We start from the raw sequence: 27,625 nt of genomic DNA, 5'->3' as shown, positions 1-27,625 counted from the left end.
ATCCGAGGCTAGGGTGGGGGGCTGAGCGCGTGCATGCACACAAGCACCGCAGGTCAGTCCATGTGGGAGGGAAGGAGTAATGGTCAGTGTCACAGAGGCAGGAGCAGGGGTCAGTTAAGTGGGGCCCGGGCAGGGTGGGACTTACCTGCTGGGGAGGTGCACCCCTAAATAATTTTTTCTGCCTCAATCTGCAACCCCTTTCCATCCCCTTGGATTTATTTGTTGGGGGGGGGCAGTGGGCAGTGCTGCACAGTTGATCTTGGGTTGCTTTTAAATGCCAAAGGTGATCTCCTACTTAAAAAGGTTGGAGACCACTGTTGTAGAGTTTATTTAGTTAGTCTATCAGATGAATGGGGATGGGGAAGTCCAGGTCCTCCACAGAGGCAAGTCCAAACCGCACAGAGGCAGCACACATGCTGTCCTTCCACAGCATCTGAGGAAGTGAACTCATGCAAACTGGGACTCTCTACAGGTCTATTTAGTTAGTCTAAAAGGTGCATCTCTACCTTACTGCCTTCTACCCAGTGTGGAATCATGGAGCCCTGGTCCTCAACCCACTAGACAGGTTGTACTAGTGGGACTGTAAGAAAGGCTGGGAAGTCCCTGGCGGGGTGGAGGGGGACGAGCCAGATTACACCCGGCTAGGGCTGCATGTGAGCTATCCTTCCTCAGCATCTAAGTGAGCTAACTCATGCAAATGGGTGTGCTCTCTAGGTCTAGTCCGTTAGTCTATAAGGTTTATCTCTCCCCTGCCAACCTCTGTAGGGCCATCAGGGAGTCCTGCTCCTCCCCACCCCCAGGCAGGCTGCACTGGGGGCCCCTGGGGGCAGCCACATGACAACACACACTAAGGCGGCACGTGTCTGTCTCCCCCACTCAGCTGGTATGAACTTTCCAGCCACTGTGAGCTGGCCTTCAAACGCAGGTCGAGCTCCTCATGTGGTCACTAGGACCCCAAATCCTGCCAGATTTGCCCTAACACGTGCTGCAGCTGGCACCCACAGCTTGTGTCACCTTGACTCAGGGCACACACGCATCCACCTCTTATCACAGTCCCACTGACGCAGCCTCCTACAGCCACGCCTGCCCCAGCCGGCCCGCGCCGGCCCGGGCTAATAGACAAGTGTGTACGCGGATAAAAGGGAAAGGGGCGGGCCTGGGCGCTGCCAGGTGAAGAGTAGGCGGTGCCTAGCAGCGAGGGCGAGGCCTCTGCTGGAGAGGCGAGGTTGGGGGCGCCGGATTGGAGGAAATGGGACCTGAGTGGCGGAGTTCGGAAAAGGCGGGGCTAAACCCGGAAGAAGGCGGAATCATTTCTTTCCCCTCCCCTCTCCGCCTGGGGCGTGCTGACGTCAGACGCCGTGGCGTAGGTGTAGCTTGGCGCGTGCGCGAGCTGCGTCTCGTGGAGTCTCGCGGCGCCCGGACAGGGAGGCGGCCGTTGGGCCATGGCGCTGCGTTATCTGCTGCTGCTGTCGCGCAGCTGTTCGCGGCGCCGGGGCCACCTGCTCTCGGGCCGGGGCCTGGCGGGGCCCGGGCTCTGTCTGACGCGCGTGAGTCACCCTCGCGCGCGGGGTTTGCCATAGCGACCCTGGCGTGAGGGCTGGGGCCTCCTGGGGGGCGGGGCCTCTATGCCTATCCGCACTGAAGCCGCGCCTGGCACCAGGGCCACGGGGTCTGGGGAGGTGGAGTCCAAGAGGCCGGGGTCGCAGGGTGCCAGCTTGTTTTGGGCCTGGCCTGCTGGCGAGCAACTCCCTTGGGTCCTCTGCACAAGGCGTTATTCCTCCTGCTGCTTCGCAGGCCTTGGCAACATGTTACATGTACTGTGCAGTCGAAGTAAACTGCCTGCAAGGGCTGGGAAACGATCGCGCCCTTAACTGGCAAACTGTGCTGTCAGTTTAGACCGGCTGCGAGTGCCGAGTCACGGCAGCATGGTTAACTGGGCAGTCGCGCAATAAGTGTACACCGGCCCCCCATGTGTAGTAAAGTGCCAAGTAATGGTCATGTGATTAGCTGGGGAATTGTGTAATAAATGCATACTGGCTACCTGTGTATAGTAAAACCAGGCACAGGTGCCAAGTTGTGGTCATGCAATTAACTGGGGAATCGCACAATAAATGTACACTGGCCACCCGCATGTAGTAAAGAGCCAAGTAACAGTCATATGATTAACTGGGATCATGCAATAAATGTAGACCAGCCACCTGTGTGAAGTAAGACCAGCCCCAAGTGCCAAGTAACAGTCGTGTTATTAATTGAAGAATCGCACAATACATGTACACCGGCCACCCATGTGTAGTTACATTGGCCACAAGTGCCAAGTAATGCTTATGTGATTAACTGTGGAATCGTGCAATAAATGTACACTGGCCATCCACACACAGTAAAACTGATCACAAATGTGAAGTAACGTTCGCGCAATTAACAGGTGAATCTTGCAATAAATTTGGACCAGCCACCCCTGCACAGTAAAACTGGCCTCAAGTACCAAGTAAAGATTACGCGATTAGCTGGAGAATCACAGGGTAGATAGATGTACACAGGCCACCTGCATGTAGTAAGATCAGCCACAAGTGCCAAGTAATCACACAATTACTGGTGAATCGTGCAATGAATTTAAACTGGCCCCATGTGCAAAATAATTATTGTGTGATAAATGTGACAGTCCAGCTTTAAAAATAGCCAACCAGCTATAAAGTTAGTGCCTGAAACTAACAACTCTAGATCTGGTGGCTAGCCAGCTTTCATGTGAGCGTGTTGCCAGGCCCTTAGCATTGGTCATGTTTTATGTACTTTCACATAGTAGTTGGATAATGAAGAGGCTGCTTATTGGGTCCAGTTTATGCTCTTTTGAAAGATTCATAAGGATGTTTTCAGGCACAGGTAGCTAGCACAAGCTTCCCAGCACTTCGATTGTTGGGAAGTGATGATGTGCCTGTTTTTATATATGTCATGAGGTGCCTGGTTATACAATTAAAAATGCTGTGGTTTTTCTGTCCTGGGTGTGTGCCTCCATAGTCTTCTGCAGATTAGAACTAAGTCGTTTTAGTGTTAAGGGCTTATTTGGTAGGGTAACCAGTTTTGGTTTATTTTAAATACGATACCCAGCACGGCTACTGGAAGAAATGGTGCATGCAGTTACATTTATTCATTATAATTGGGCTTACGTTTGTTTTCCACTGTTAAATAGTGGGTGTTTGGTATCTCCACGAGTAGGTTGAAAGGTCCTTGAAACACTACATTTGAATTGCTCGCTTCTACTTATTTGAAGATCAGTTATTTTAGTGGCTGTTTTATTCTTGTGATCAAGAGAGACTGGGCATGCTCCCTTGTCTCCATGAAATAGCTCAGATGCTTTGATAGCAAATGAAATACACTTTGTCATCACACTGTCTGTTATTTTCCCCTTGTACAATGCTTCCACAGTGTTATCTATTTAGTTCATTCCCATCTCCAGCCAGCCCAAGAACAGGGTCCTGGTATAGTAACATGTGCAAAAATAGATTGCCATGCTAGTGATAGCTGTTAGCAACATCTTGTCAGATTTAATGCTCCATAGCATTTCACTTGCACAGATGTTCATGTAGCAACTATAGTAACTTTTTTAATAGGTAAGATTGGAGAAAGGGAACTTTAATTTTTAAGTTATTGAATGCAAATCTATGCTGGAGTTATTGCACATGTGAGTGCAGTTCAAGGTTTACTTTACTGAGTTACTGTAAATGTCATAACTATGGGGTAAAATTAAACTGTTTAACTCTTCCATCTCTGTATATTATTTAAATGCTCTTTATACATCTGAACAGCAAAACATACTTGATCTTCAAAGTATAATCCATGGATCTTGGATCCAAAGTTCAGGTGTGTCTTCAAGCTTGCTTTAGATGCTTGTTTAACTTAAGTGTGAAGCGGGGTCTAGCATATTAAGAATCCTTCACTTGCTCATGTCTGTAGTAAAAATTAATTCACTATTTTGCTGGGAGTGCAGTTCATTCATTCACGTCATAAACAAGGTCTCCCAAGTGATAATGGATCAGATGTGTTCAGAAGTCTCTCATTTAATCACTCTGTTGCAAGGCAAAAATCCCAAAATCAGCAGTGGCTGCCAAAGGCCAGTATAAAAGTGTAATTTGTGGAGAGAGTAAACTCTTTGAGATGTGGTATCCTTTTTACGTCCCTATAGCCACCACAAATTGAGAGTAATATATATTGTCAGACGTTTGTTAATGTTGAGCTTTCTTTCCTGCATGTAGCAAAAACGGGTACACCTTGCATGTATATCCAGAACTCTTGTTCAGACTCGCATGTTAGATATCAGGGTCTGGTTCTCAGTTATTATTCCTGACTTGCTGGATGTCAGGGTAGATCATTTCTAATACAACTTCCTTCTGAGATTTTTTTTCTTAATCTCTGCTCATTAGTTTAGACTGCGAAGTAACTTCTGGTATAAATTGCAATATCTGATTAGTGGTCATCTCAAGATTTCCTAAAAAGCTTAAGTGAAAATATTTGTAATACTTTCTTGGTGCCTTATAGTGATTGCACTTTATTTTTCAGCTCCGTGAACAAGTTGCCACAAGAGTTATTACTAGCAGAAGTAATGTTGTGGCAAGTGTAGCTGCTGCTTACAGAATACTTTTCTCTCAGCCTCCAAAAGGTAATTGTAACTTAGCAATAATGATTGAAAAGCTACTTATTGAATTCTGTAGTGAGGACCCCATGTTTCATTTGGACTTATTACCCCAAGGATAACCTGTTTCTCAAGTAACTGGCTGCTGTTATCAAGATATCATTGCATCCTGGGATGTGCACACTGTAGGCCCTATGAAAAATGAGTGGCCAGTTTGCTCTGTTTTTTGTGCAGTTAAGACATGATGTTCAGGTTTCTGGCACAGTCCAATAGATCTTAACAAAATTTGGCTCTTTGGTTTATTGCTTGCCTTCTGTGTTGCAAGTTAGGATCTTGAGTCTAGTCTTCCTTTCACAGGCTCTCCAGTACTTGGGGGGGGTAGAATTGAAAAAGGGTTGGTGTGCAAAGGATATTATGGGTAGCTAGATTTGATTTTTGTGTAGCATTTTTTCTAGGTGACTTCCAAAATTTTACTAAACACTCTTTCCATCTTTGGCTTGAAATGCAATTTTCTCTCACTTGAAGCTATTTAATAAAGGAATTTAAAATGATAACAACAGAATCATCTTTTAGAATAAATATCTTTAGTCTAATAAACCATATTATTCTTACTGAATATTGTAGAATACTTCAGGCCTTGTGTAAAGAACAGTCAAGAGGGGTAGGTTAATTGCAAGGTGATATGTGCTGAATGCTTGCATCTGTTGCACTCTAGTACTAATTCATCTTTATAAAAATACCATTAATTAAAAATATATTGTGTGCTTTTAATGTGTTCTCTTTATTTTGATAGGATTTGAAAAATATTTTCCAAATGAAAAGAAAGCTAATGATTCCAAAGAGTTGACTGGAGAAACAAAAGGTAAAGATGTTATTTAATTCCAAGCATTGCATGTAGGTGCATATGTTAACAGAAATCTTGCTTCTCTTTAGTCTAGGTCAGCTCTATAACTGCTGATAGCATTAAAACCTTTTTAGTCTGAAATTGTGTGCAGGGTTTGGAATAGTTCCCTCCCCCTGCCAAGTCTCCCTGGGCTGGCATTGGCATTTCCTTTATTGTTGCCTTTTAACAATTGTAGCCATCTCCAGGACTGTTGTATAGGTAGATCTTGGAGACTTTCCCAAACAAAGCTAACGTGTCTCATGTAAGGAGTGACCAGAGTCATTGCACAGGGTTTCAGTATCTGTCATTGAGTCTCCCACTCAGGGTTGCCTGTGTGTGTCCCTGTCAAGAGATGGAGACTGTTTTCAGTAGCAGTGTCTTAGATATTATAGAAAGAGATGGCATAAAGATGTGACAAGAACAGGATAGTCAGTAAAGAGTACAAGAAAGAGAGGACAGAGTCGATTGGTAAAACAAAAGGCCAAAATAAATTCAACCCCTGTATTGATTTTGCACTATAGTTGACACTAAAAAGCTGAATCAGACTCCATATTCTTTTTGAGACTCTCACTGATATATTGAAAGAAGGAAATAACAATATGAAGGCCTGGGTGTTCAGAGGAGTTTTATTCGCATGAAATTTAGTGCTGATAAAAGATGCTGGATTAATTGCCCTTAAAGTCCTCCATTTGTTGCAAACTGGCACAAGTAATGAGGTTATAATCCCCTCATGGCCATCTAGTGCATCACCTCCATATTCTGATGGATGGTATCTAAGAATGGGGAAATGTTAAAAATAGATGATACGAAGATCTGATAATAAGATAATAGTTGGTAGCGGTTATGAGAGGAAGGACAATGGAAACCATGTAACTGCATATTAAGTTTTTGACTTGAGCGTCATCAACATTACAATATGTGATGCATTGAAAAAATTACATTTATCTTCCAAAACATCTTCAGCAGCTTATGCCTTTGTCAGGCACTGTTACCTTTGCCACCACAATCAAAACAGAACTCCATTATTTATAATTAGAAAGCATCCCAGAAATAAATTACAGCTAGTACATATTTAGGGCTAGGTTGTTCTCAGAACTGTTTTTCTTTAATTATAACTAAAATAGAACAGAATATCATGTGTTAATCTGAGATTTATACAGGATATGCAAATATATTAATATGTGTCTCCTCTTTTGTAGAAACAAAACAGACTAGTGACCAGGATTCTTCTGGAAGTGATGGTACAGAAGGTGGAGGAGGCGGCGGTAGTGGAGGAGGAGGAGGAGGAAAAAAAAGAGGTGGCAAGAAGGAAAATAATTCTTGGTGGATCAGATTAACAAAGGTCTCAACTCTAAAATGTATTCTCTAATGGCATTTGCTACCTTGCATTTATTAAAGACTCAAGTGCATCAGTTTCTTATGGTACTGAAGCTTTGAGGACCTATATGTATTCTTGATTTTAAAACCAATCTGACAAGTTACACTAGATGAAATTGCCAGTCATTCTAGCCTTGTAGATCAGGGCTGTCCAACTTCTAAGGGCACACGTGCCTCTTGCCCCGTCTCAAACCCCTTTGAGATGGGGCAAGAGGCACGTGCGGGAACGAAAAAATGTTAGACCCCTGGATATCCAGGGGTCTAAAAAAACTGAAGTTTAAAAAAGTGGGGCAGGGTCTCCGTGGTTGCCCCTCACCAGGGCTCCAGTGCCATAAGTAAGGGGTCGGGGGGGCTGGATAAGAGGGAGAGGACTATGGGGTGGACCCCTGCTGGCCCTGCCCGCTCCCCCAGCCCTGCTCTGCCCTGCTGCCTGTCCCCCTCCGCCTCCCGGGCCCCGATCCCTGTGGAGCCCAGCCCCCGGCCCCCTGATCCCCACTCTGTCTGCCCCCTGATTCCCACAGTGCCGGGCCCTACCCCCCTGCCTGCTCCCCAATGCTCCCAATCCCTGCGGTGACCAGCCCCACCCTCTGCCTGCCCCCCAAGCCCACCCAATCCCTGGCCTGTCCAGCCCCTTACCCCCCCAGCCTCTCGAGGCCCCAGCTCCCTGGCGCCCCACCCCAGCATGCTCAAATTAAAAAACAAAGGACACCCCCCCCCCCCCCCCCCAAGCACTTACCGGCAGTTGGAGCTGCCATCTGGCTCATTGGGGCACCACCTGAACAGCACAGGGCAGGGGGCGCCCCAGTGGCCTCAGCCCAGGCCCTCCTGCCTCCCACTGCCCTGTGCTGCCTGGGGTGCTTCTGCCAGGAGGCCCCGGAGCCCCCCCCCAGCCCCTCCTTCTAAGGTTAGTAAAGGCTGTTTTTTTCAAGGGTTTCTTCTGTTTTTTTCTTCTTTTCTTTTTTTTAAAGTGATGGTGCCTGGGGTTGGGGGGACAGCCATGGAGGCCTGGGGGGTGGGGTCAGGTAGGGCAGCCATTGGGGGAGCAGGGGCAGCCATCAGGGGGGCTGCAGCACCTGGTGGGAGGTGGGGCAGCAATTGGGGGGCTGGGGTAGGGCATGTAGGCCTTGCAGGGGAGGGTGGTATCCCCTGTGGGGGGCCATTTGGCCCTTGTTGGGGGGTTGTAGCCCCTGTGTGGCCATAGGCCCCCAACAGCCAGTGCATTAACACTGTAGATATATTGATAAAACATTGCCCAACTGATCACTGTCTCTGTGTCTCATTCTCTCTCTCTCTTCATAGTGGTCTTTTGTTTTAATTGTGGAGGAACATGGATTTTTAGGTATTTTACAGAGTGACTTTGGGATTTTTTTATCAGGAATTTTTCAGTTTTCCAATAGGGAACATCAGAATTCCTGCTAGGGAGGCCAGTGGCAGGACCCTGCCTGCTCAGAGCTGGCACCTTGGACCCAGCTGACTGTGGCTGACCTCCTGGCCGAATGGGGCCAGGAAGACATGCTTTGACAGTTCAAAGCAGGCCACCACACCCAGAACATCTGGGCGATGGCTGCCCAGGTGGCCAGGCAGGGGGCACACATGGCAGTAGTGCCACACACAGGCCAGCCCTGCAGCCACTGGCAGCTGGCCCAGAGGGGCAGATGCCTCATCTCGGTCTGGCAGATGTGCAGCAGGTCACAGCTAGGCAGTAGCCACCACTGCCAGACTGCTGCAGTGGGTAAAGGCTGCAGGGAACTCTCAGGGCTGCTTCAGGAGTCCAGCTAGCACACGGAGTAGTGTCCCTAGGTACCAACTGGCTGGGTCCCAAAAGCTCCTGAGAGTGAGTAGCCCTGAGCTACTTGCCAGGGTTGCTTTTTTTACTGCTGGGGCCAGGACAGGGCAGCTTTTTATACTGCTGAGGACATCACAGGTGCTGGCCCCGGGCTCTAGCTCCCCCTGGCTGCAGATCCAGGAGGAGCCAGGCAGGGTTATTTTGCCCCAAGTGGCACAATTTGCTCCACAGCAAAGTGCATGTACTAGCATGTGCACTGTGGCAAAAGCCCCAGCTCAACTTTGCACTGCTTCTATTTGAGGTGCTGCAAGCGCACGTGGCCCAAGTGGCTGGAGGCTGCCTGCCTCATGGGCTGCACCAGGGTGAGCCACAGGCCCTGTGGGCTACACAGGTGCCTCCCCAGCTGCATTTCCTGCCTTTGTCTCTTATGTATTCACTGCTCTACTTTGTCTCACTTTACTTGGCCTCACCCTCAGCTGCCTGCTACCTGGTGTAGGGCAGAAAGTACAAGGAGGAGGGAGGGGCAGCTTGGAGACTCCAGCTGCTGCTGCAGCTAGAGCACTGTGTGGAGTGGTGGTTGGGCAGGAGCTGGAGGCCTCAACTTTAACCCCTCATCCATGGGCTGCCAGTTGGACAGCCCAGTTATAGAGAACTATTGACAAACAAGCTTTTTTTTCTGGATTCTTTTGTACTCCTACCAAAATACCTACATTTATAGTAATGAAGATTAGAAAAAATATGTCTCTATTTACTCTGTGCATTCAACAGTTTGTTTGTGATTATAGTTTCTTTCCCCTGTGTATTTCAGTTTGCTAGTTTTCCTCCTTTGTTTGTATAGGATTTGTGTACTACACAATATTAGAGGGAGAATTATTTAAAACACATGTGGTTGTTTTTATTTTTTAAAAATAGCAAACATTGTTAAGAGAATTTGGGTCAGGTGTTACATCTTTTGAAAATGTCTGACTGACTGCATTTCCAGTTGATTGTGTCCATGGGCAGATCTAGGATTTTGAAAAGGGCTTATGTACTACTACGTCATCCCATATAATACAACAAATTTTTCTCCAGTGAAAAAGAAATAAGGTGCTTTACTAATATGCTAAGGGCCAAGGCTATATTTTTTCAATTATAATTGAAACAGAAACATTAACTTTATTGGAATGTGCATTAATTTGCTATTTTATATAAAAGCACAACAAGCTAGGTAAAAGATAACGGAAAATACTGTTTAATTAGTCCTATAGTCATTGGAGATAAATGTATGTCTCCTTTTTAGATTCATAAAACAAAGTCTAACCTTCTTGAGCATCTTGGCAGTGCACCTTCTGCTTCACTGAAAGTTATTTCCAGAAAGATTTACTTGAATTAATGTTTTTAGCTAAAGTTAAAAACCATCTGCAATGCTGTTCAATAGGAGCAACATTACCAGGAGCAGCTAACAGACAGCAGAATTTCAAAAGAAAGCATAACTTAGTGGACTGTCAAGACTATTATAAAGGAGTGATGGCTATTAGCATCTGTGGAATGAAGTGTTTAAAAGGAATCAGGTAGATTATAATGAGCCATGAATTCAATTGAGTATCTCACTGCTACCTGAATAGAATTGCTGCTGCTGCTGCCATGCAGTTAGTTTTAAACTTTGGGTAGAATCGGGGGGGGGTGTGACTTCACCACTGCATCTCCCTGGATCCACCTCTATTGTATCCTCCTTTTTAAAGCACTTCAGGATCCTCTGACAAAGGCATGAGTGGGTGTATTGTCTTAAGAGTATCAAAATCACAGTATTTTAACAAATTAATTTAGGTTTGCTCAGTGCATTCTGAATTGAACCCTTGAAAACAGCAGCTATGCATTTCCTGCTTTTTATTTTTGGGTGTTTTCTGTAATCAAGACACTAATATTTTCTTATTCTTTTCATGTCTTAGGGTGACATTCCATGGGATGACAAAGATTTCTGGATGTTCGTCATGGGAAATACACTTCTCTGGCTTTCTTTTATATATTACATGTATAAAAATGCTGAGAGAGAAATTACATGGAAGGATTTTGTTAATAACTACCTTTCTAAAGGAATGGTAAGTAGAGTTCAGGACAATTCTAAAGGGATATAAGTAAACTAACAGCATCATCAACATGAATTCTTTTGTCAGAGGACTGCACGGAAGTCCACAGAACTTCCCTTGGACAAGTATGGTGTAGCAGTCTTTGTGTCTTGTGTGACCCCCTTTTGCTTGACTTGCTTAGGAGCTGGTCCTTTTTTGAGGAAACAAGTGAAAGTTCTGGCCAAAAAATCCAAGGGGATGTATGCAAACGTTAGATCTCTTCCTACAGTCTTGGATCTTTGCCTCTTCCAGTGCCATTACTTGCTTTTATGTAGGGAAGAGGAAGAAGGAGAAACCTAGGCCTGCCTTCTTTTCATCCTATGGACCATGTGTTAGGTAGAATATTCTTGTTCTCTAGTCTTTTAACAGTTTCTAAAGTCTCTCCATCTGCTTCTCTATTCTACTTGGGCTGTCTCTTATAGTATTAGTTTCTAAGTGGCTTCTTGGTCACAGGTCAGAGAGACGATAAACCTTTCATTTAAAACTTTCTGGGAGTACTGCTGAGCATAGTGTATAGACTCCATCTTATGAGCAAAGAACTGAATGAGCCATAATAACAAAATTAAACTAATAAGGCCATTTCAGAACATCACAGTGAACTGAGATGAGCCCTCTCCACAGAAAACCATTACTAAAATGGACTATTACATAAAACCAAATGAGTAGTCTCTTGGGCTTCTGTAAGACAAAAGCTGAAGCCTGGCCTCCATATAAGGTGAATATGTAAATTTCAGTATTCAAACAGAAAGGCATTTCTCTGTCTTCCTTTTTATAATCTCTAAATATACATAAGCATTTATTTTTTAAAAAGTGAGAAAACTACAATTAATTTTCAAGTAATTAGAATGTTCTATTTTAAAAATTTGCTTTTTTTCTTTTAAAAGGCCACTGTCATCAAAGGGGAAACGAAAAGATTGAAATCTGGTTCATTAAAATTAATAAAATGTACTCCTCTGCTTGTTGGGCTTTGAGGTCTATTTACCTGGTATGCCTGAGAGCTTCTTAATTTTATTGTTTTCTGGTATACTTAGTAATTTTTCTCTGTCTAAAATGTTTTACGTAGCTACAAGGAATATTTAAGGAAAAATCACAAAAGCAAAAGTTGAGGTTTAGGTGCAAGTGCAAGAAACTTTAAACTAATGTTACCATCTTCATGTCTTAAGGTTACAGTTGGAGCTTTGAACATGAATAGAGTGTACCTGCATTGTGTTTTAGATGACTGGTTATTCAGTTTGAAATTATTTTATGCAGGGGGGTTATCATATACATTCATGGGAGGATCAGGGCTGGGGTGGAACTGGGGAGCTTAGCCACATGATCTTTCAGCTGCATGGCCCATATACAGTTCACCTCTGAGCTCATGGGTTCATCAGCACAGCTTCTGTTGGAGTCACTCCCTTGTTTCAGTCCCAGATCCCAGGGGTGAACAACACCACTATTCCCTTGCCTCCTGACATTTTTAGCATGTGTACCCCCCTCCCACCTTCCCAGTTTGCCCTTGTATGGATTTAATGCTGACAGTGTGTCAGTTACGTTAGGTAGTTTTGAACTTCTGAATTTGTTTGCATTAATTTCCAACTTTTTTTTTGTATTAGTGTAACACTCTGGGTTTTTTAACACTTAATTTAATTTTGAGAGAACGGGAGAAGAACCTACCTATTTTGTGAGCTCCCCCAAATGTATGCATAAGACAGTAGTGCCACACACAGGCACTTGTTTCAATAATTTGCACAGTGAAATGCAATAGTACCCAAAAAATTTATAGGGTTAGGTTGTGTAGCACTTGTGAACCAAGTGGGGTTGGGGTGGGGGGAGAAGTTATGCTGCTGCAGCTGATCCAGCTGATTGCTGTGACTTTTATTTCAGCTGTGTGGGACTACTCTTGTGCTCCTTCTAAGTGGAGACTTACTGCCCTTCGAAGTAAAATCTGCAGCAGACAGCTGTGCAGATCATCCTTCACTTGGCAACTCACTATGAGTTAAGTAGGTGGCGATTCACTTAGATATGGATCATCTTCAATCTACTGTAGCCTTTGTAGTGTTCTTGTATGTGTATAATAAGATATTTGGGATGTTTTAAGCACAGTTTTCAAATGTAGATGCTCTAGTATGATGTAGTAATATGCATCCAAATAAGACTGTTTTTTCTGTGATTAAAATATGTCTGTTTGGGCATCTGGAGCGTGTCCTTTTAGTGCAGTACTCTTTTATTGTTGATTATGTTTAGATTCATGCACCTGCCCTTCCAAATAGGAGATTTTGGTTCCCCCTGCTTCAATGTCCACTTGGATAGTGATTGAAAGAAATGTAAGTTGATATATGCATTTGCAGCTGGATACAAAAAGGTTACCCTCCTGACAGGCTGCACTTGTGTGTTCTATACCAGTGGTTCTTAACTTTTTTAGATTCAGGGTACCCCTCTGTACCATTTTTTATTTTTAACAGCACCCTGGTGACATGGGATGCCCCTACTAACAAGTGGCACATACTGCACTGCTGACTCCCACCCACTCTGTGGTTTGGTAGGATCTTCCCTAGGATCTTGCTGCTGTGCTGCCTCAGCTTATGTCAGTGGTTCTCAGCCAGGCTGCTGCCACCACACCCAGATAGAACTGCCCCACCTGTCTTGTGGACAGCCACATTGGGAAGGGCTGGGGCAGGAGCTCTTGCTTTTGACTGCTTTAGGGTTCTCTGATAAGCCTAAAGCAGGCAAAGGCATCAGGACACATGGTACAGAGACAGCTTCTGAGTGCTGCCATGCCTCTGGTGTGGCCATGGCAGAGCTATTATTTTTTCAGTCTATTCATTCTCCCTGATGTTGGCATTCAGGACTGCTGCCCTGATCATCCTGCCTTAGTTATGCTACTGAAAGCAAACAAAAACCAGCCACTCTTACTACAGCTCTTCCTGGTCTGCCCTGTGCACCTCTTTCTGGGAGACACCTAATTTGTAACCATTGGTTTTGTGTAGCAAACTGTTCTCTCCTGAGCTTTATTTAATAGAATACTGGATCCCTACTCTTAAATTTGATGCATATTTTATAACAGTTTTACTTCATCCTAATGAGTTTGGCTGTTCAAACAGCTTTTCAGTAGACATTTTCCAAAAGGGTTTGGATAAGTGAGGACGGTACTGTATTTTAAAGTATTGCCAGATTTGACATCAGGTGTTTCTCATTAAGACTGTCTTGTCTGAGCTCTTCAACTAAAGCTGTTTCTGAGTTATAATGTTGGTGTGTCAGAGACTAAGACTACCTAATTGTAAAACATCTTTCACTTCTTAATATCAGAAACATCCTAGTAGACTCTTGAACAGTTCATCTTTTGGAAGAAGAGGAAGACTGACAAATATCAGATTTAATGGGAAATTATTGATAGTTAAGCAACTGAAAGTAGTTGTCTGTAATAGAATGACCATCATGCACTGAACTATAGCCTCTATGCTGTAAGGGACTCCCAACCTTTAACTTTACTGTCTCTCTACACTGAAAAGAAAATGAGGGTCCAAATTCATGTTGGAAATGTATCCTACTATTTTAGTAGTTAATCTAATCTGTCATTCATAACGTATTAAAATGTTTCTTTCTTTTCTCTTACAGGTGGAGAGGCTAGAAGTGATCAACAAGCGTTTTGTTAAGGTGATCTTTATCCCAGGAAAGTCTCCGCCTGATGGGGTAAATTTTAACTTTTACTCTGGAGAAAGGCATTGCAGGAAACAGCAGATACTGATTTATACTTCAGACACAAAACTTATAAAAAATCTGTCGGTGACTGTTCACTTTAACACTTTAGACCTGACAACCTTATTGGTGCAACTGCTCTACTTAAAGAAAAAAAAAAAACAAAGACACATATCTATAGGCTGTAGTCAAGGGGCAGGCAAAATACAACCTGTGGGCTGGATCCAGCCTGCCAGACTATTTCATTTGGCCTGCAGATGCCCACCAATAAATTGTGCCCAGCCCATGTACTTCTTTCCCACCCTCGTGCATGGGAGGGCCCCAGCCAGCACTCACAGCTTTGGGGTAGGGCCACTACTGCAGTGACTGGGGGACCTGCTTGGCTTCCCTGGCCTAAAGCAGTGGCTTCTTATGTTCCTGCTGCTGTGCTTGCTCCAGGTAGCAGGTAGGGAAGCTACAGCTGGGTGGAAGCATGGGGCTGGCAGGAGCCCAGAGTCGTACTCAGCAGGGTGGTAAGAGTGCAGAGCAGGGTAGGTGTATGGGGTGTGAGGGAGGATGGTGGGGTTGGGAGGACCATGGCATGTGCCTCCCATTCTCTTCCCCCCTCCACATGGTACACAGCTTCTGCCGGCAGCAGCAGCAGGCCCTTGGGGTCCTTGCAGCCCGCACAGGTGCAGCTGCCAGGCAGTGCACAGCTCCAGCCACTTCCAAAAGCTGTGCTTGGCAGCAAGGAGCAGAGCCAGGCTGTATCACATGGGGCTCCCTGCTTTTCAAATGCAGCATCTAGGACTTATGCGCCACTGCGGGGAAGCCCACATATGCGATGGAGCTGACAGCCTGCCCCTACCCCCTCCACCACATGCATCTCTTGGGACTTTTCTCAAAGTGGCAGGGAGCCCCACTTCTTGCTTCCTGATGGAGTCCTACCAGTTGTGTGTGGCGGTAGGTTGCCGGGAAGGGAGCTTGCTCCATTGCATGGGGATTTCCCCTAGTGGTACGTGAGCCCCACATGATAGAGGCGGGCTGGCCTGGCTCCGCTCCTTGCTGCCACATGCAGCTCCTGGAACTGGCTGGAGCTACATGCTGTTGAACAGCTGCCCCTGCATGGGCCATGAGCATCTCAAGGTCCTGCCACCTCCTGCTGCTGGCTGTAAGCCATGGGGGGTGCATATAGGGAGATGCCCACCCTCCCTCACACCCCATAAACTCTACACACCCACACCCTGTTCACAACCCTCCCACATATACACACACCCACACCCCCTCACAAACCCCACATACATACCCTAACATAGAAACACCCACCCCCCCAACCACACCCCCCCACATACGCACCCCACTAGAGATACACACCCATCCCCCCCACAGTTTACGAGTAAGACTTTATTTTTGAGCTATTATGCAATCACCTCTATGTACACTACAGAAATGCACATAAATCAGGACAAAATATTTTTTTGAAGTAAAATTAAAATATGTTATAGTAGATGTTTGACTTCTAATTTATGATTTCTGGTTCTAAGATGGTATCCCTCCCCCACCTCTGGAGTACTTCCAGGGTCAAGGGGAGGGACTTCTAGTGGCAAAGGTCAGGGGCTTAGAGGACAGAACTTCCGGTTCCAAGATGGTGACCAGGGGGCATGGCACCTTTCAAGGGGTGGGCTCACCCTTGCAGCCCTCGACTTCTCACCAAAACTCATTTAAGTGGCCCTCCAGCTGAAATAATTGCCCACCGCTGCTGTAGGCCTACCAGTCTAATTTACTAGAATCTGGTGTAAAGTTACTCTGGGGGAAAAAATTGAGAGTAAAACTACAACAACGTAACCTCTGTCAATGTAGATGTATGTCTGCTTCTATCCCAGAATCAACACGTTTTAAAACAGTGGCGATATTACTGGCTTCCCTGTCTGATGGTGACGGGCACTGTGGTAATGCTGACTACAGCAGCTCTTTTGGGAGAGCTGGTTGTCAGTCTGCTCCAGATACGAGTATACAAAGTGTACACATTCTTTAAATATCCTGTCTTGTTTTCCTCATTCTCTTAGTTCCCTGTTTCTGTCACATGGGTATATGGCCAGAACCATGGCCCATTGATTTTTGTAAAGTAAAAATTAGCTTGTTGGCTCACTGTCTTATGCATAGCTTTTAGAAGTCTCTATATGCTTCATTATTTAGGAGTTTGCTTCTTTAGGTGGTGGAACATGTTGTGGACTATGAAAGTCTTCTAGTAACATGTTATGATTTTATAAATGTACTTAAAAAAAACCCTGAATGTTTACGATTCCACCTTCTCCTTTACTAGGTAAGTGTAAACTGACGGGAGAATTTTTGTTTAAGATCTTGAACAGCTATTCATTTATAGCAGTAGAAATTTATCAGGCAGTTTGCCTGCTGCTCCTTTGCTCCAAGTAATGGGAACAGAATAAGAGAGCAGCAGGTGCAGAGCAAGGAGCAGCTACTTCACTGTCCTCCGAGACTGGTCCATGAAGGGACAGGAAGCCACCACCAAAGCTCCCTGCCCACTCCAGTCTGGGAAGCCCTGATCTGGAGAATGGGAGTGGGGCTTTTCCCTGCTGTTCCACTTCTTTTCCAAATGGGACCAAACCAGGAAGGGAGCATACAGGCTTTCATTCTTGCAAGAGTTTATCTCACAAGGGATATCCTTCACATTGATAGGTTCCTTTTCTCCCAGAGGGTGTGTATTTCCCTTGGGAACAATTGAATGAACAATTTCTACTGGGAAAGTGGTGATTCTCCTTGTAGAAACACAATGCCTGTATGTAGCCTTATGTCATGTACTGAGATTCAGTTTCTCCTGGGAGAATTATTGCTCTCAGAAGTCCACCAATACATCGGTCCCATATCTAATTGGCACCGATATAAGGAAAATTCACAGCATCAGCAAATGAATTTTTTTGGCTAATGTGGCCAATAAATGCCTCATCCGTACGTGCAGCTGCAGCACAGCATGTAGGTGGCCAGGAGCACAGCCCAGCAGTGTGGAGAGCAGCTGGGTCTGGCTGTTAAATCTGTTGTGAAGGAAGGGGTATGGGGGAGCAGATTGAGTCTCCAAGCTGCCCAGCTGTATGTTGGCAGTCGGATCGATATCGACCATTGGTATTGACCCCAAAACTCTCTATCAGTGCACCCCTAATTGCTCTCCCAGTAAAAACCCTGAGTGTACAGATGTTCCAGTTTTTTTTCCCCAGAGCAAAATTGGCTACTCAAGGAGAAAACTAGCTGGGAACGACTAGGAGAGCGAATATCTGTATATGTTCTCCTCTGAGAGAAGCCGCAACACAGTCCTCCAGTATCCCAAGGTGATGTATATGCAGCCTAAGTTACCTGTTTCTGGTTACCTGGAGAGGCAGCACTAATGCTGGGTAAAATGTTCCAAGGAGTAGAGTTCCCAAAGTTGAGGCTTGAAACCTTCTATTTTTAAAGAGTCCAAATGTAATATTGAAATGTTTAGTATAGATGTCAGATTTAATAACTCCAGACATGTAATTCACCACTGGCCATATCCTATAACAGCATTCAATATTATTAAGACGTTACATATGACCACATATTGCTTCTTGTGTTTATTTTTAGAATGTGCTCAAGGGGCTTTTGTAGGCTGCTGACTTCTGCTGAGCAAAGGTCTGGAAATCCCTCCAGGGTAAAGTGAAGTCTGCAGCAGTTACTTCATCAATGGAGCCAATATTCAGACTTATTTGTCTACCTACTCTTTAACCCATAAACCATCGTTGGCCCTGGTTTCTCAACCAGTTCATGTTTAGGGCTACATTTTTTCCAGTGTTAGAATTTAAAAAACATTTTTAAGGCAAGTCACGGAATGGTCATGATGAAAAAGGTAAATCATGGAAAGTGGTCTCTGCACTGTTTAAAGTCAAACTGTCAGGCTGTAAAAAGAAGTGCATGCAGTGTCAAGCTTTATGATAGAAGTGAAGAGCTGAGATGACAGCAAAATGAATTTTGTACATGTAACTTTGGCGTCCCATTTTTCTTTTTCTTTTTTTAATCTCTTAAGGTGAACTAGTCATTGCTGAGACAGGTCTGATCCTCTGTAATACAGCTGCATTTTTTGGGCTCTTGCTGTCTTAAGACTTCTAAGCAACCCTTGATTTTCCTTTCAGTGTCTGATCAGTTCTCCTTGTGTTCTCCCACCCATAACAAGCAAAAAGGCCAGAACCAAAGCCTCTTTAAAGTTGCTTGCATATTACATATGACTTTTACGTTAGCAATGGCAAGAGTATCCTCCTTCTTATAGAAGTCTAGTCGTCTTCTAATACTGCTGACTTGGGTACTGTATAATTTTGGTATTTTAGGTGACACACTAAGGGCACAGACAAGTGACAGTTTTCACCCAATGTAGCCCCTGAAAGCACTGTGACCTAACACACATGCATGGCTGCAGAGCACTTTAAAATGGCCCAGTTCCATAACAGTCTGAACCTTTATTATATGAGGGTTCGGATGAAGATGCTCCAAAGCAGAGTGCCTTCGTTGACTTGTATCAGGGTATGTTGGGAGCAGGCCTGAGCTGATGTAGCCCAGCCTTGCTCTTGGTGCTGTTTTCAGATTAGTAGAGGGAGCTCATTCTGGGGGTGCCCAGCCAGCATTGGAGGGTGGGATTAGGTGGATTGGAGCCCCCACCTCCCCGAGGTGGGAGACTCCAATCTCCCCCCTGTCACTATAATGCAGGCTGGGGAAACCCCAAAATAGACATCCCTCCCCTGCTTTCTCCCCCTCCCATCCTGAGACAGCATAGGCTGGGGAGGAGGAGGAAAGAGAAAGGGCTAAGGGAAGAGGCTGCAGAGGACAAAGCCTCTCTCCCTTCCTCTGTCTGCTCCAAATTGGAGCTTGATTCCCCCACCCTCCCAACACAACGGTTTGAAGGATTGGTCTAACTCGTGGCACTATCTGTGAAGCAGCATAAGTTAAACTGCAGATCTGCATTTCTGTCTGTGCCCTAAATGCCATAGGTATACTTGCCAAATCTAAATGCATTCTCTTCTGCAAGAAGTGTAAATCAGTTTTGCAAACTACATTATATATATTTTTCTTGGTTATGAAAGACAAACCTAGTTCTTCAGCTTGAGCTTAAGCTTCTCTCTTTTTTTTCACCTTTGCTGAATAGGGATGAAGCTGAAAGAACCTTTTGTAATGTTTGTAATTTTATTCTTTTTATAGCGTGAAGTCTGGTTTCATATTGGTAGCGTGGACACTTTTGAACGGAATCTGGAAACTGCACAGCAAGAATTAGGAATAGAAGCAGAGAAAAGATTACCTGTACTCTACGCAGCAATGAATGATGGGTAAGAAACTTACCCTATTATTTAACTTTAACTAAATTATTTAAACTTATACCTATTATTTAAGGAAACAGTGCATCTCTTTCACAGTGCACTAGATGGCAGTACTACCAGTGATGCTCTCTTTTTTGACTTAATTGTTCTAGTATGTCTGTCAGTGAGCAGGGACTTGGTTGTCTCTATTCAAAGATGCCTTGTAATTTTTTTATGAGCTTAACATCTTATTATATAATTAATTTCATATTTCTGTGTGTCCACTGTTGGTCCTTTTTGTGCAGTAAGACAAACTTAAATTTTTAGCGCTCTTAGAATCCCTACAAAGAGTAAAGGATTGATGTACAATAAATAATATAAAAATTGGTATAAATAGATTTATATTGCATTAGTCTTGGATGGCTTAGCTTTCATGAGTTGGCTCCAACACAGCAGACTATAGCTGCTTCTCTTATTAGGTGTATCAGTAGTAACCACTGAATGGCTTATTTCAGTAACTAGTTTCATGTTGGTCTAGTTTAGAGGTTCCAAACTCCCTTGGTGTCATGGGCTGGCTCTGGAGCCACTGCACTTGCATTGTAAGCAGTAGCAGTGTTGACCACTGCAGGTTCTTGAGCCATGGCGATTAAGATACTTGTCACCCTTCCACTCCTGACATGTCTGCAGCAGGGCTCTTCCTGTCATAATTTGGCAGCAGACCCTACCCCTGAATTCCTAGCCCCTCCAGCAGCCCCACAGGTCAGATGATATAGCTTGCAGCCCATATCCAGCCTGCTAGCTGCATTTGGTCTAAGCTAATATTGAAGGAAAGACTTGCTTATCTATGTGAAAATAAGTGTTGTGCGTCAGGACCCTTTAGTTTGTGAAGTGAACTTCTGAGTCCTGTACTTCAGCCAGGAGCTTGCAGTGCCTCAGTGGTTGGTTTGTTTGGTGTTTTGCTTGTTGGTCTGTTATGCCTGGGATCCTCTACATATGTTGTTGATTTCTCCCTCTTATATTATGTGATGATGCTGTGCTGTTCCCCATTTTCTGTATAACAACAGGAAAAATAGTCCAGTGTTTCAGGTGCTAGCCTGAGCATGCAAAGATTAGGGTTCTGTTTCCTGTGTTGCCACGGCACAGGGTGACTGAGCCAGGTCACTTAATCTCTGTGCTTCAGTTCTCCATCAGAAAGAAGGAGATATAATAGTAATTTCTGACTTGGGAAGGTATACCATGAGGGTAAAAGCATAAAGGACAATGAGGAGGTTAGATAATGTCCAAGGTAAAAAGCCTGCAAAAAGCAGAAGTGGGTATGTGGAAGACGATTAGTAAGTTTTAGCCAATCAGCCTGAACATGGGAAAGGGGCGTTAAAGGGATTGAAGGAAGGAGAAAGAAGGAACAAAAAACACTTTGATAAAAATTTGAAAACCTCTTGGCCTTTTAACTTAAAGGCTACAGATTTATAGAACATTGTCTTTTTTAATAATGTCGATTATGTAACTTATTTTCATATGCATTAACTTGTGTGATTTTTTTTCTTTCAGTTCATTTCTTCTGAGCCTGCTACCTACAGTCCTTATACTTTCCTTTTTATGGTATATAATAAAAAGAGGGCCTGCAGGCATGGGTCGAACAGGACGGGGAATGGGAGGACTTTTCAGTGTGGGTGAAACCACAGCCAAGGTCCTGAAAGATGAAATAGATGTGAAGTTTAAGGATGTAGCTGGCTGTGAAGAGGCCAAGTTAGAGATCATGGAGTTTGTCAACTTCCTGAAAAACCCAAAACAGTATCAGGATCTAGGAGCAAAAATCCCAAAGGTGAGGAAACAACAGTTTAGTAGGTGCAGTAGATGCAACTGTTTTAACCAATGTACTGAAGCTTTTTTTTGTGTAATCTAAAATTATTTCAGTTATGTATATATTTCCTAGGCACTCTGAATTAGGTTAGTAATTTTGAAGCAGATGATTCATTGCAACTCTTTTCTTTTATTAGATCAGTAATTTTGAAGCAGATGATTCATTCCAACTCTTTTCTTTTGACCAAAAATCTGAAGAAAAATTAATAGCCCATAGTGTATATGTAGTGCAACAATGCTTCTGAAGCACATGTACTTCCGATAACAGGTTTTTTTCATTTAGACAGCCTGACATATGTTTGTGTCAGTCAAAATTTTTTATGTATTTATATATAGTAAATGTATGCCTAATATTTTATAATCAATTGACAAAGAATTGTCTGTTTTTTTTAGCCCGATCCTAGGTTGTGCCCATGTGCTTAAATTGCACCAGCTAAATACAAGAACATAGTTTTAATATTCTGGATCAAAATGTTTTGAGCTAAATCTTCAAAACCTGTTAAATGGCAACAAGTTACCTGAGTTTTGATACAGCATTCAGGTTTAAATGAGATTGGAATTGAGATCTTAGCCTCCTAAAATCAGTTTTGCTCCCCATTCTAAATATTCCCTTCATTGATTATCCTAAAGTATACTGTAGAAGATCTTTGGGTGAGATTTATGTATAGATTATGTTTCTTCCTGTGAAAGAAGTTAACTGTGCTTTTTTTTTTTCCCCCAGGGAGCCATTCTGACAGGTCCTCCAGGCACTGGGAAAACACTGTTAGCTAAAGCTACAGCTGGAGAAGCTGATGTCCCTTTCATTACAGTTAACGGCTCTGAGTTTTTAGAGATGTTTGTTGGTGTGGGTCCAGCTCGAGTAAGTCTTTGGCACTGTTGTGTTATTTCACTGTCAGCTGTTAAAAGGATGCTCTCAAAGTTAGTAGGCTAAAAGCCTGATATATCTTAAGTTACAGTTATCTATTCAATGTATTCTGGTAGTAGCACTAGGTGTACTTAAAAGGTTCACCATGAAGTTGATTATAATGTATGTTAAAAAAGTCTGTAATTTATTCTGTAAGTGCAAGTCATCCATGCCTGTGATACTTTATCACTTTACTCTGCTTTCTGAAGTTTGCACTAAAACTTCCCCTTAAGCCCTACAGTGAAGTACATATGTAGTTATCTAGAACTGGACACAGTACTCCAGCTGCGGCCTGACCAGTGCCGTGTAGAGAGGGAGAATCACCTCCCTGGACCAGTTTGTGAAGGACTTTTCATAGATTCATAGATGTTAGGGTGGGAAGGGACCTCAATAGAACATCGAGTCCGACCCCCTGCATAGGCAGGAAAGAGTGCTGGGTCTAGATGACCCCAGCTAGATGCTTATCTAACCTCTTCTTGAAGACCCCCAGGGTAGGGGAGAGCACCACCTCTCTTGGGAGCCCGTTCCAGACCTTGGCCACTCGAACTGTGAAGAAGTTCTTCCTAATGTCCAGTCTAAATCTGCTCTCTGCTAGCTTGTAGCCATTATTTCTTGTAACCCCCGGGGGCACCTTGGTGAATAAAACCTCACCAATTCCCTTCTGTGCCCCCGTGATGGACTTATGGATGCATGACGAGGTGCGATTGGCTCTGCCAACTACTTCATCACATTGACATCCTTGATGGATGCCTTGATGCATGCAACATCCTGGAGGTAAGGGCAGGAGCTGTAGGGGATGGTTTGGAGGCTCCTGGTCCTGGCCATGACCTAAAACTGCACCCTGCCGGAAGTGGGTGGCCTGGTGGTGCTCCTAGTGGTGCAGGAGCCTCCAGAAAATGCCAGGCCAGTTACCATCCCAGTTAAAGGAAGTATAGGGGCTCCTTAACCCCAGCTCTAACCTTCAGGTGTGCTATTTGAACCATGTGATCCAGGGAAGGCCAGGTAAGCTTCAAGAAGCACCTGAACCTGCTGGGGTGAGTGACCCCACGGGGCCAGGCACGCTTCATGAAGCACCTGAGCTGAGAATGGGGGACCCCGATCCCTGAGTGCAGGCAGGATGTGTAGACCCAACCGAGGGACTTGACTGGTCAATACTGGGGCCAGGACCAGAAGGCTCAAAAAGGCCGGGGGCCCACCGCAAGGGACACCCATATAGAGCAAAGAAGCTTGGGGTCCCGACTGGCCTGAGACAGGGCCAGGGCTTATAGGAAAGCCGAAGGTCCCATGGAAGGGGCCACAACTAATGGATGAAGGAGACAGTTGAGTAGACTGCCTGAGATGCCATATTCGAGGCTTGGGCTGTGATGTAGGGGTGGAACGGAGCCGCGGATAGCCCCCACAATATCGGGGTATATAACGGGCAGCCTTCCTTCTAATTAACACCTCAGTTATGTTCCATCTAGGCATGGCAGACAAGACAGGTGGGCAGCGTGCCCAGAGGCAGGTGGGGAAACTAGCATTGTGGCTAGTCCGGGAGCCCTACTTTGCCACAGTCACAAGCTAACATAGATTTGCAACCAGTGTTACTGATAAAATTGCTGCTTGTGCTAACCTGATTTTTGGGTGCTATGGATGAGTATTATGTTAGAGTATCATGAAGCATGTTAAGTAAGTTCATAAACTGATAGCTTTGACTTGTATACACAATCTTATTTTTTGGGGGGAGGGAGCAGAAATTACTGTACCTGAATGAAGTAGGGTTAAAATTGGACCAGTTACTTCATTTATATATGCAAGAGCCTGCAGCAGTAAACTGTTACACTTGACACCTGCTGCATAGTCTAGAGCAGCAGCAGCTACCCCTTCCCTTTTGAAACTGCTCCACGTATACTGTCGATACCCAAAGACTGTGACATTACAGTCCAGGTAGGCTGAACTAAGGCCATCTGGGAAGCCTTGCTACTGACATTTCAGAGCTTTTGAGTGCTTGACTTTGCAACTTTAATGTTCTCTTAATATAAATTGTACATAAAGAAAACACTAGCACTTGAGTTGCATTTATTTCTGTTCCACATTCCTTTTGAATTTTTCGGATATGCTTCTAATTCTATGCTTCTAACAAGGAATAACAGCCACAAGTTGGAGAGTAGGTTACAGATTAGACATCTGTAAGAACTACTTCACAGTAAGGGCAGCTAGGATCTGGAACCAACTTCCAAGGGAAGTGGTGCTGGCTTCTACTCTGGGGGTCTTTAAGAAGCGGCTTGATGCCTACCTGACTGGGGTCAATTGAGCCCAGTTTTCCTCCTGCCCAGGCAGGGGGTCAGACTTGAAGATCTACAAGGTCCCTTCCGACCCTACTTCTATGATTCTATGATAATTGCAGCTTTAGCAGCTTAAATGATAAAGCTCTGAAGCTGATCTGTGTTCTTACACTGCTTCTCATAGACCGTGCCAAATTATTCCCATGATTTCATTTCCTGTTCTTTGTTAGTTTTTTTCAGTTATTTGGCCTGTTTTCTTGCTATAGTAAAAGCTCCATTAACTGGCACCTTACAAGCCAGCATGTTCTATTAACCGGCATGCTGGCTTGTAAGGTAAAATGAAACCGGAAGTGCCCATCGTGGCACTTCCAGTTTCTCCGAGCCCCCATGGCCCGGGGCAAAGCAGCCTGCGCTGCCGAGCCCCTATGGCCTAAGGCATAGGAGGCTGCACAGGGCCCGCCTCCCTGTCCCTTGGGCTCACAGGAGGGTTGGCAATGCTTTGGGAAGGTCAGTGACGCCTGTTCATTGACGTCTGTTTGGGCCACTCAGTTAACCGGCATATTTTGTTATCCAGCACCCCCCGTTTTCCATGGGTGCTGGATAACAAAGCTTTTACTGTATATTATTTCTAATGAAAACCTGATCTGGTGAGTGAACAGAATTACTGCATGCTGCCGTCTGGTCGTAGTTCAAGTGCCTTGTTCATAAAATTCAAACCGTTTTAAACACAGACCTGGATACATGATATCAGTGCTCCTTTTTGTAATAAAGAATCAGCTCCTTTCTGTAATAAAACTCTGAAAGCTTTTACACTAACCTCCTCCACACACAATTTTAATATTTAACTTGTGTGCTTTCCAGAAATACTGTACTACAACACACCCATGTATGTGTTTCATTCTGTTCATTATGCCACTTAATTCAAGAAAATTACAATTTAAAGGATGTTCACTCTTCACAGCAGAACTGTATAAAATTTGTACCTTTCTCAACATACCTGTTCTTGTTTAGAATATTATCTGTTGATTTAATGGAAAGGGAAGTTGGCTGTTTTTCTGCTGTTACTTCATTTTGTATTTTTTAGCAGTCTGCAGTTGGTTGGTATAGTTGGGTACATCTACATGTGCCATTAAGGCAGTGTACTAAACTCTGACACAGTTCACACTGGAGAAAACTGCTTCTGGATTCAGTGTTTACACGTGTGCCTGGGACTGCAGCACTTTGAGCTGAGGTGGAGAAGCCCTGCGCTGCCAGGGGGCCCAGGGACTCAGTCCCAGGCTCCAGGTGGTGGCGTCAGGCAGCATTGGGGCTGGCTGGGACACAGGGGTGCTACAGTGTGTGGCTAGGTGGCAGATACCCTCCACACTTTAGCACCCTCGTGCCCCAGCCAGATCTTGTCACTGTGTACATGTGCATTTTGAAGAGTAAATTACTTCACCATAAGATAGTACTGTCCCTAACAGTACAATCCTATGGTAGAGTTAATTAATTTACTGCGCCCTAACACTGGCGGGTGTGTAGACTGTGATGCTTTACCGCAGAGCTATTTAGTCAACCCTTCAGTAAAGCGCATGTGTAGATGCACCCACTGTGAGTAACCTTTTTATAAGTATTCTGAGGTTCATTCAGGAACACTTATATAAACAAATGAAAGGCAATGAATGTACACAAGTATTGCCAAGGAGGACAAATTTATAAAACTTCTGGTCACACATGACTGATTTTGAGTGAGCTACACCACTGTAGTAGCTACAGCAGTCTTCCAGAGCTTTCTGAGTTGGGCAGGAGACTTGAACATTCAGTAGCGAGAATAGCTGGCAGTATAACAGCCAGTAGTGTGATAGTGGTATTGATCTTGCTCACATATGTTTTATGTACCTTAAGATGATTAAAAATAACTCATGTATTTTGCTGTCTTGTTAAGGTCCGAGATTTATTTTCTCTTGCTCGTAAAAATGCCCCTTGCATTCTCTTCATTGATGAAATAGATGCAGTAGGACGGAAGAGAGCACGGGGCAACTTTGGAGGGCAAAGTGAACAAGAGAACACACTCAACCAGCTTCTAGTAGAAATGGATGGTAAGTATTCATCTTCTAATAACAGTGTATAATAAGCTCTTGGGCATCTGTTGATTCTTTTGTGATAGATTGACATAATGTTTGAGTCCAATAATTTTTCCCCCCACTTAGTATCAATCTGGGCATGGGGGGAGGGGAGGAAAAAAATACCCAAATGAGTGCTCTTGCTCTTCTCATCAGTTAGCCAGGATTTCAGCTGAGGTTTGAGAGAGAATGTATACGTGAAAATGAACACACATGTTCTTTCCCCATTTAAATTTAAGAAAGACTACTCAGTTTGGCAGAGTTTGAGGTGTTTGAGTGCATTCAGGAATTATAAGTGCTGACAGTGTTTGACGCCTTAGTTCCCCATGGCAGAATTGGGTGAAGATGTTGCACAAAACTGGTCTGCACCTTTAGCAGGCTTCAGCTAGTGTTGTGAGGTTCACAATTTCATAAGTGTTCTATTTGCTGTTAGTTGCTTTGGTTAAACTAGTACTTTAATTCAGAAACTTGCCCAAAGCAGAGCTGAAAGTGTGTGCATCTAATTGTGAAAATATGGAAATATTTTGCCAAATATTTGAACATCATAGTATCATTGTCTTTGATCATAATGTAAAGGAGGGGTGCTCAGCCCACAGGCCAAATGCCACCCACTGCACCATGTCATCTGGAGAGCCTTGTGTCCTGGATCTGGAGCCCAATCTTAGTGCAGAGGGCTGGGCAGGGGCAGCAACATGCCCCAGGGCCCAATCCCAGTGGGGTAGGGCAGGCAGGGGCAGTTTCATGGCCCTGT

At 44.4% G+C, this 27,625-nt stretch overlaps 1 protein-coding gene across 2 annotated transcripts in view; it reads left to right on the top strand.

Moving 5' to 3' along the window:
- The first annotated feature begins 1,391 nt into the window (after nt 1–1,391).
- AFG3L2 (AFG3 like matrix AAA peptidase subunit 2) overlaps nt 1,392–27,625 on the top strand; it is a 40,470-nt gene continuing 14,236 nt past the window's right edge. Inside the window, exons 1-11 of one of the 2 annotated variants that reach the window (XM_059724256.1) lie at nt 1,463–1,547; nt 3,801–3,855; nt 4,552–4,651; nt 5,418–5,486; nt 6,707–6,849; nt 10,599–10,748; nt 14,373–14,447; nt 19,650–19,774; nt 21,293–21,566; nt 22,326–22,463; nt 26,697–26,850. In XM_059724256.1, coding sequence (XP_059580239.1) covers nt 3,832–3,855; nt 4,552–4,651; nt 5,418–5,486; nt 6,707–6,849; nt 10,599–10,748; nt 14,373–14,447; nt 19,650–19,774; nt 21,293–21,566; nt 22,326–22,463; nt 26,697–26,850 — 1,252 coding nt within the window. In that variant the 5' untranslated portion in view covers nt 1,463–1,547; nt 3,801–3,831. Of the gene's footprint in view, nt 1,548–3,800; nt 3,856–4,551; nt 4,652–5,417; nt 5,487–6,706; nt 6,850–10,598; nt 10,749–14,372; nt 14,448–19,649; nt 19,775–21,292; nt 21,567–22,325; nt 22,464–26,696; nt 26,851–27,625 lie in introns of both variants that reach the window. The other variant, XM_006269732.4, reaches the window with a different exon arrangement.

This window comes from Alligator mississippiensis, chromosome 3, assembly GCF_030867095.1.
Source record: "Alligator mississippiensis isolate rAllMis1 chromosome 3, rAllMis1, whole genome shotgun sequence".
Classification (NCBI taxonomy): Eukaryota; Metazoa; Chordata; order Crocodylia; family Alligatoridae; genus Alligator; species Alligator mississippiensis.
This window is presented reverse-complemented; position numbering and strand designations above follow the sequence as displayed.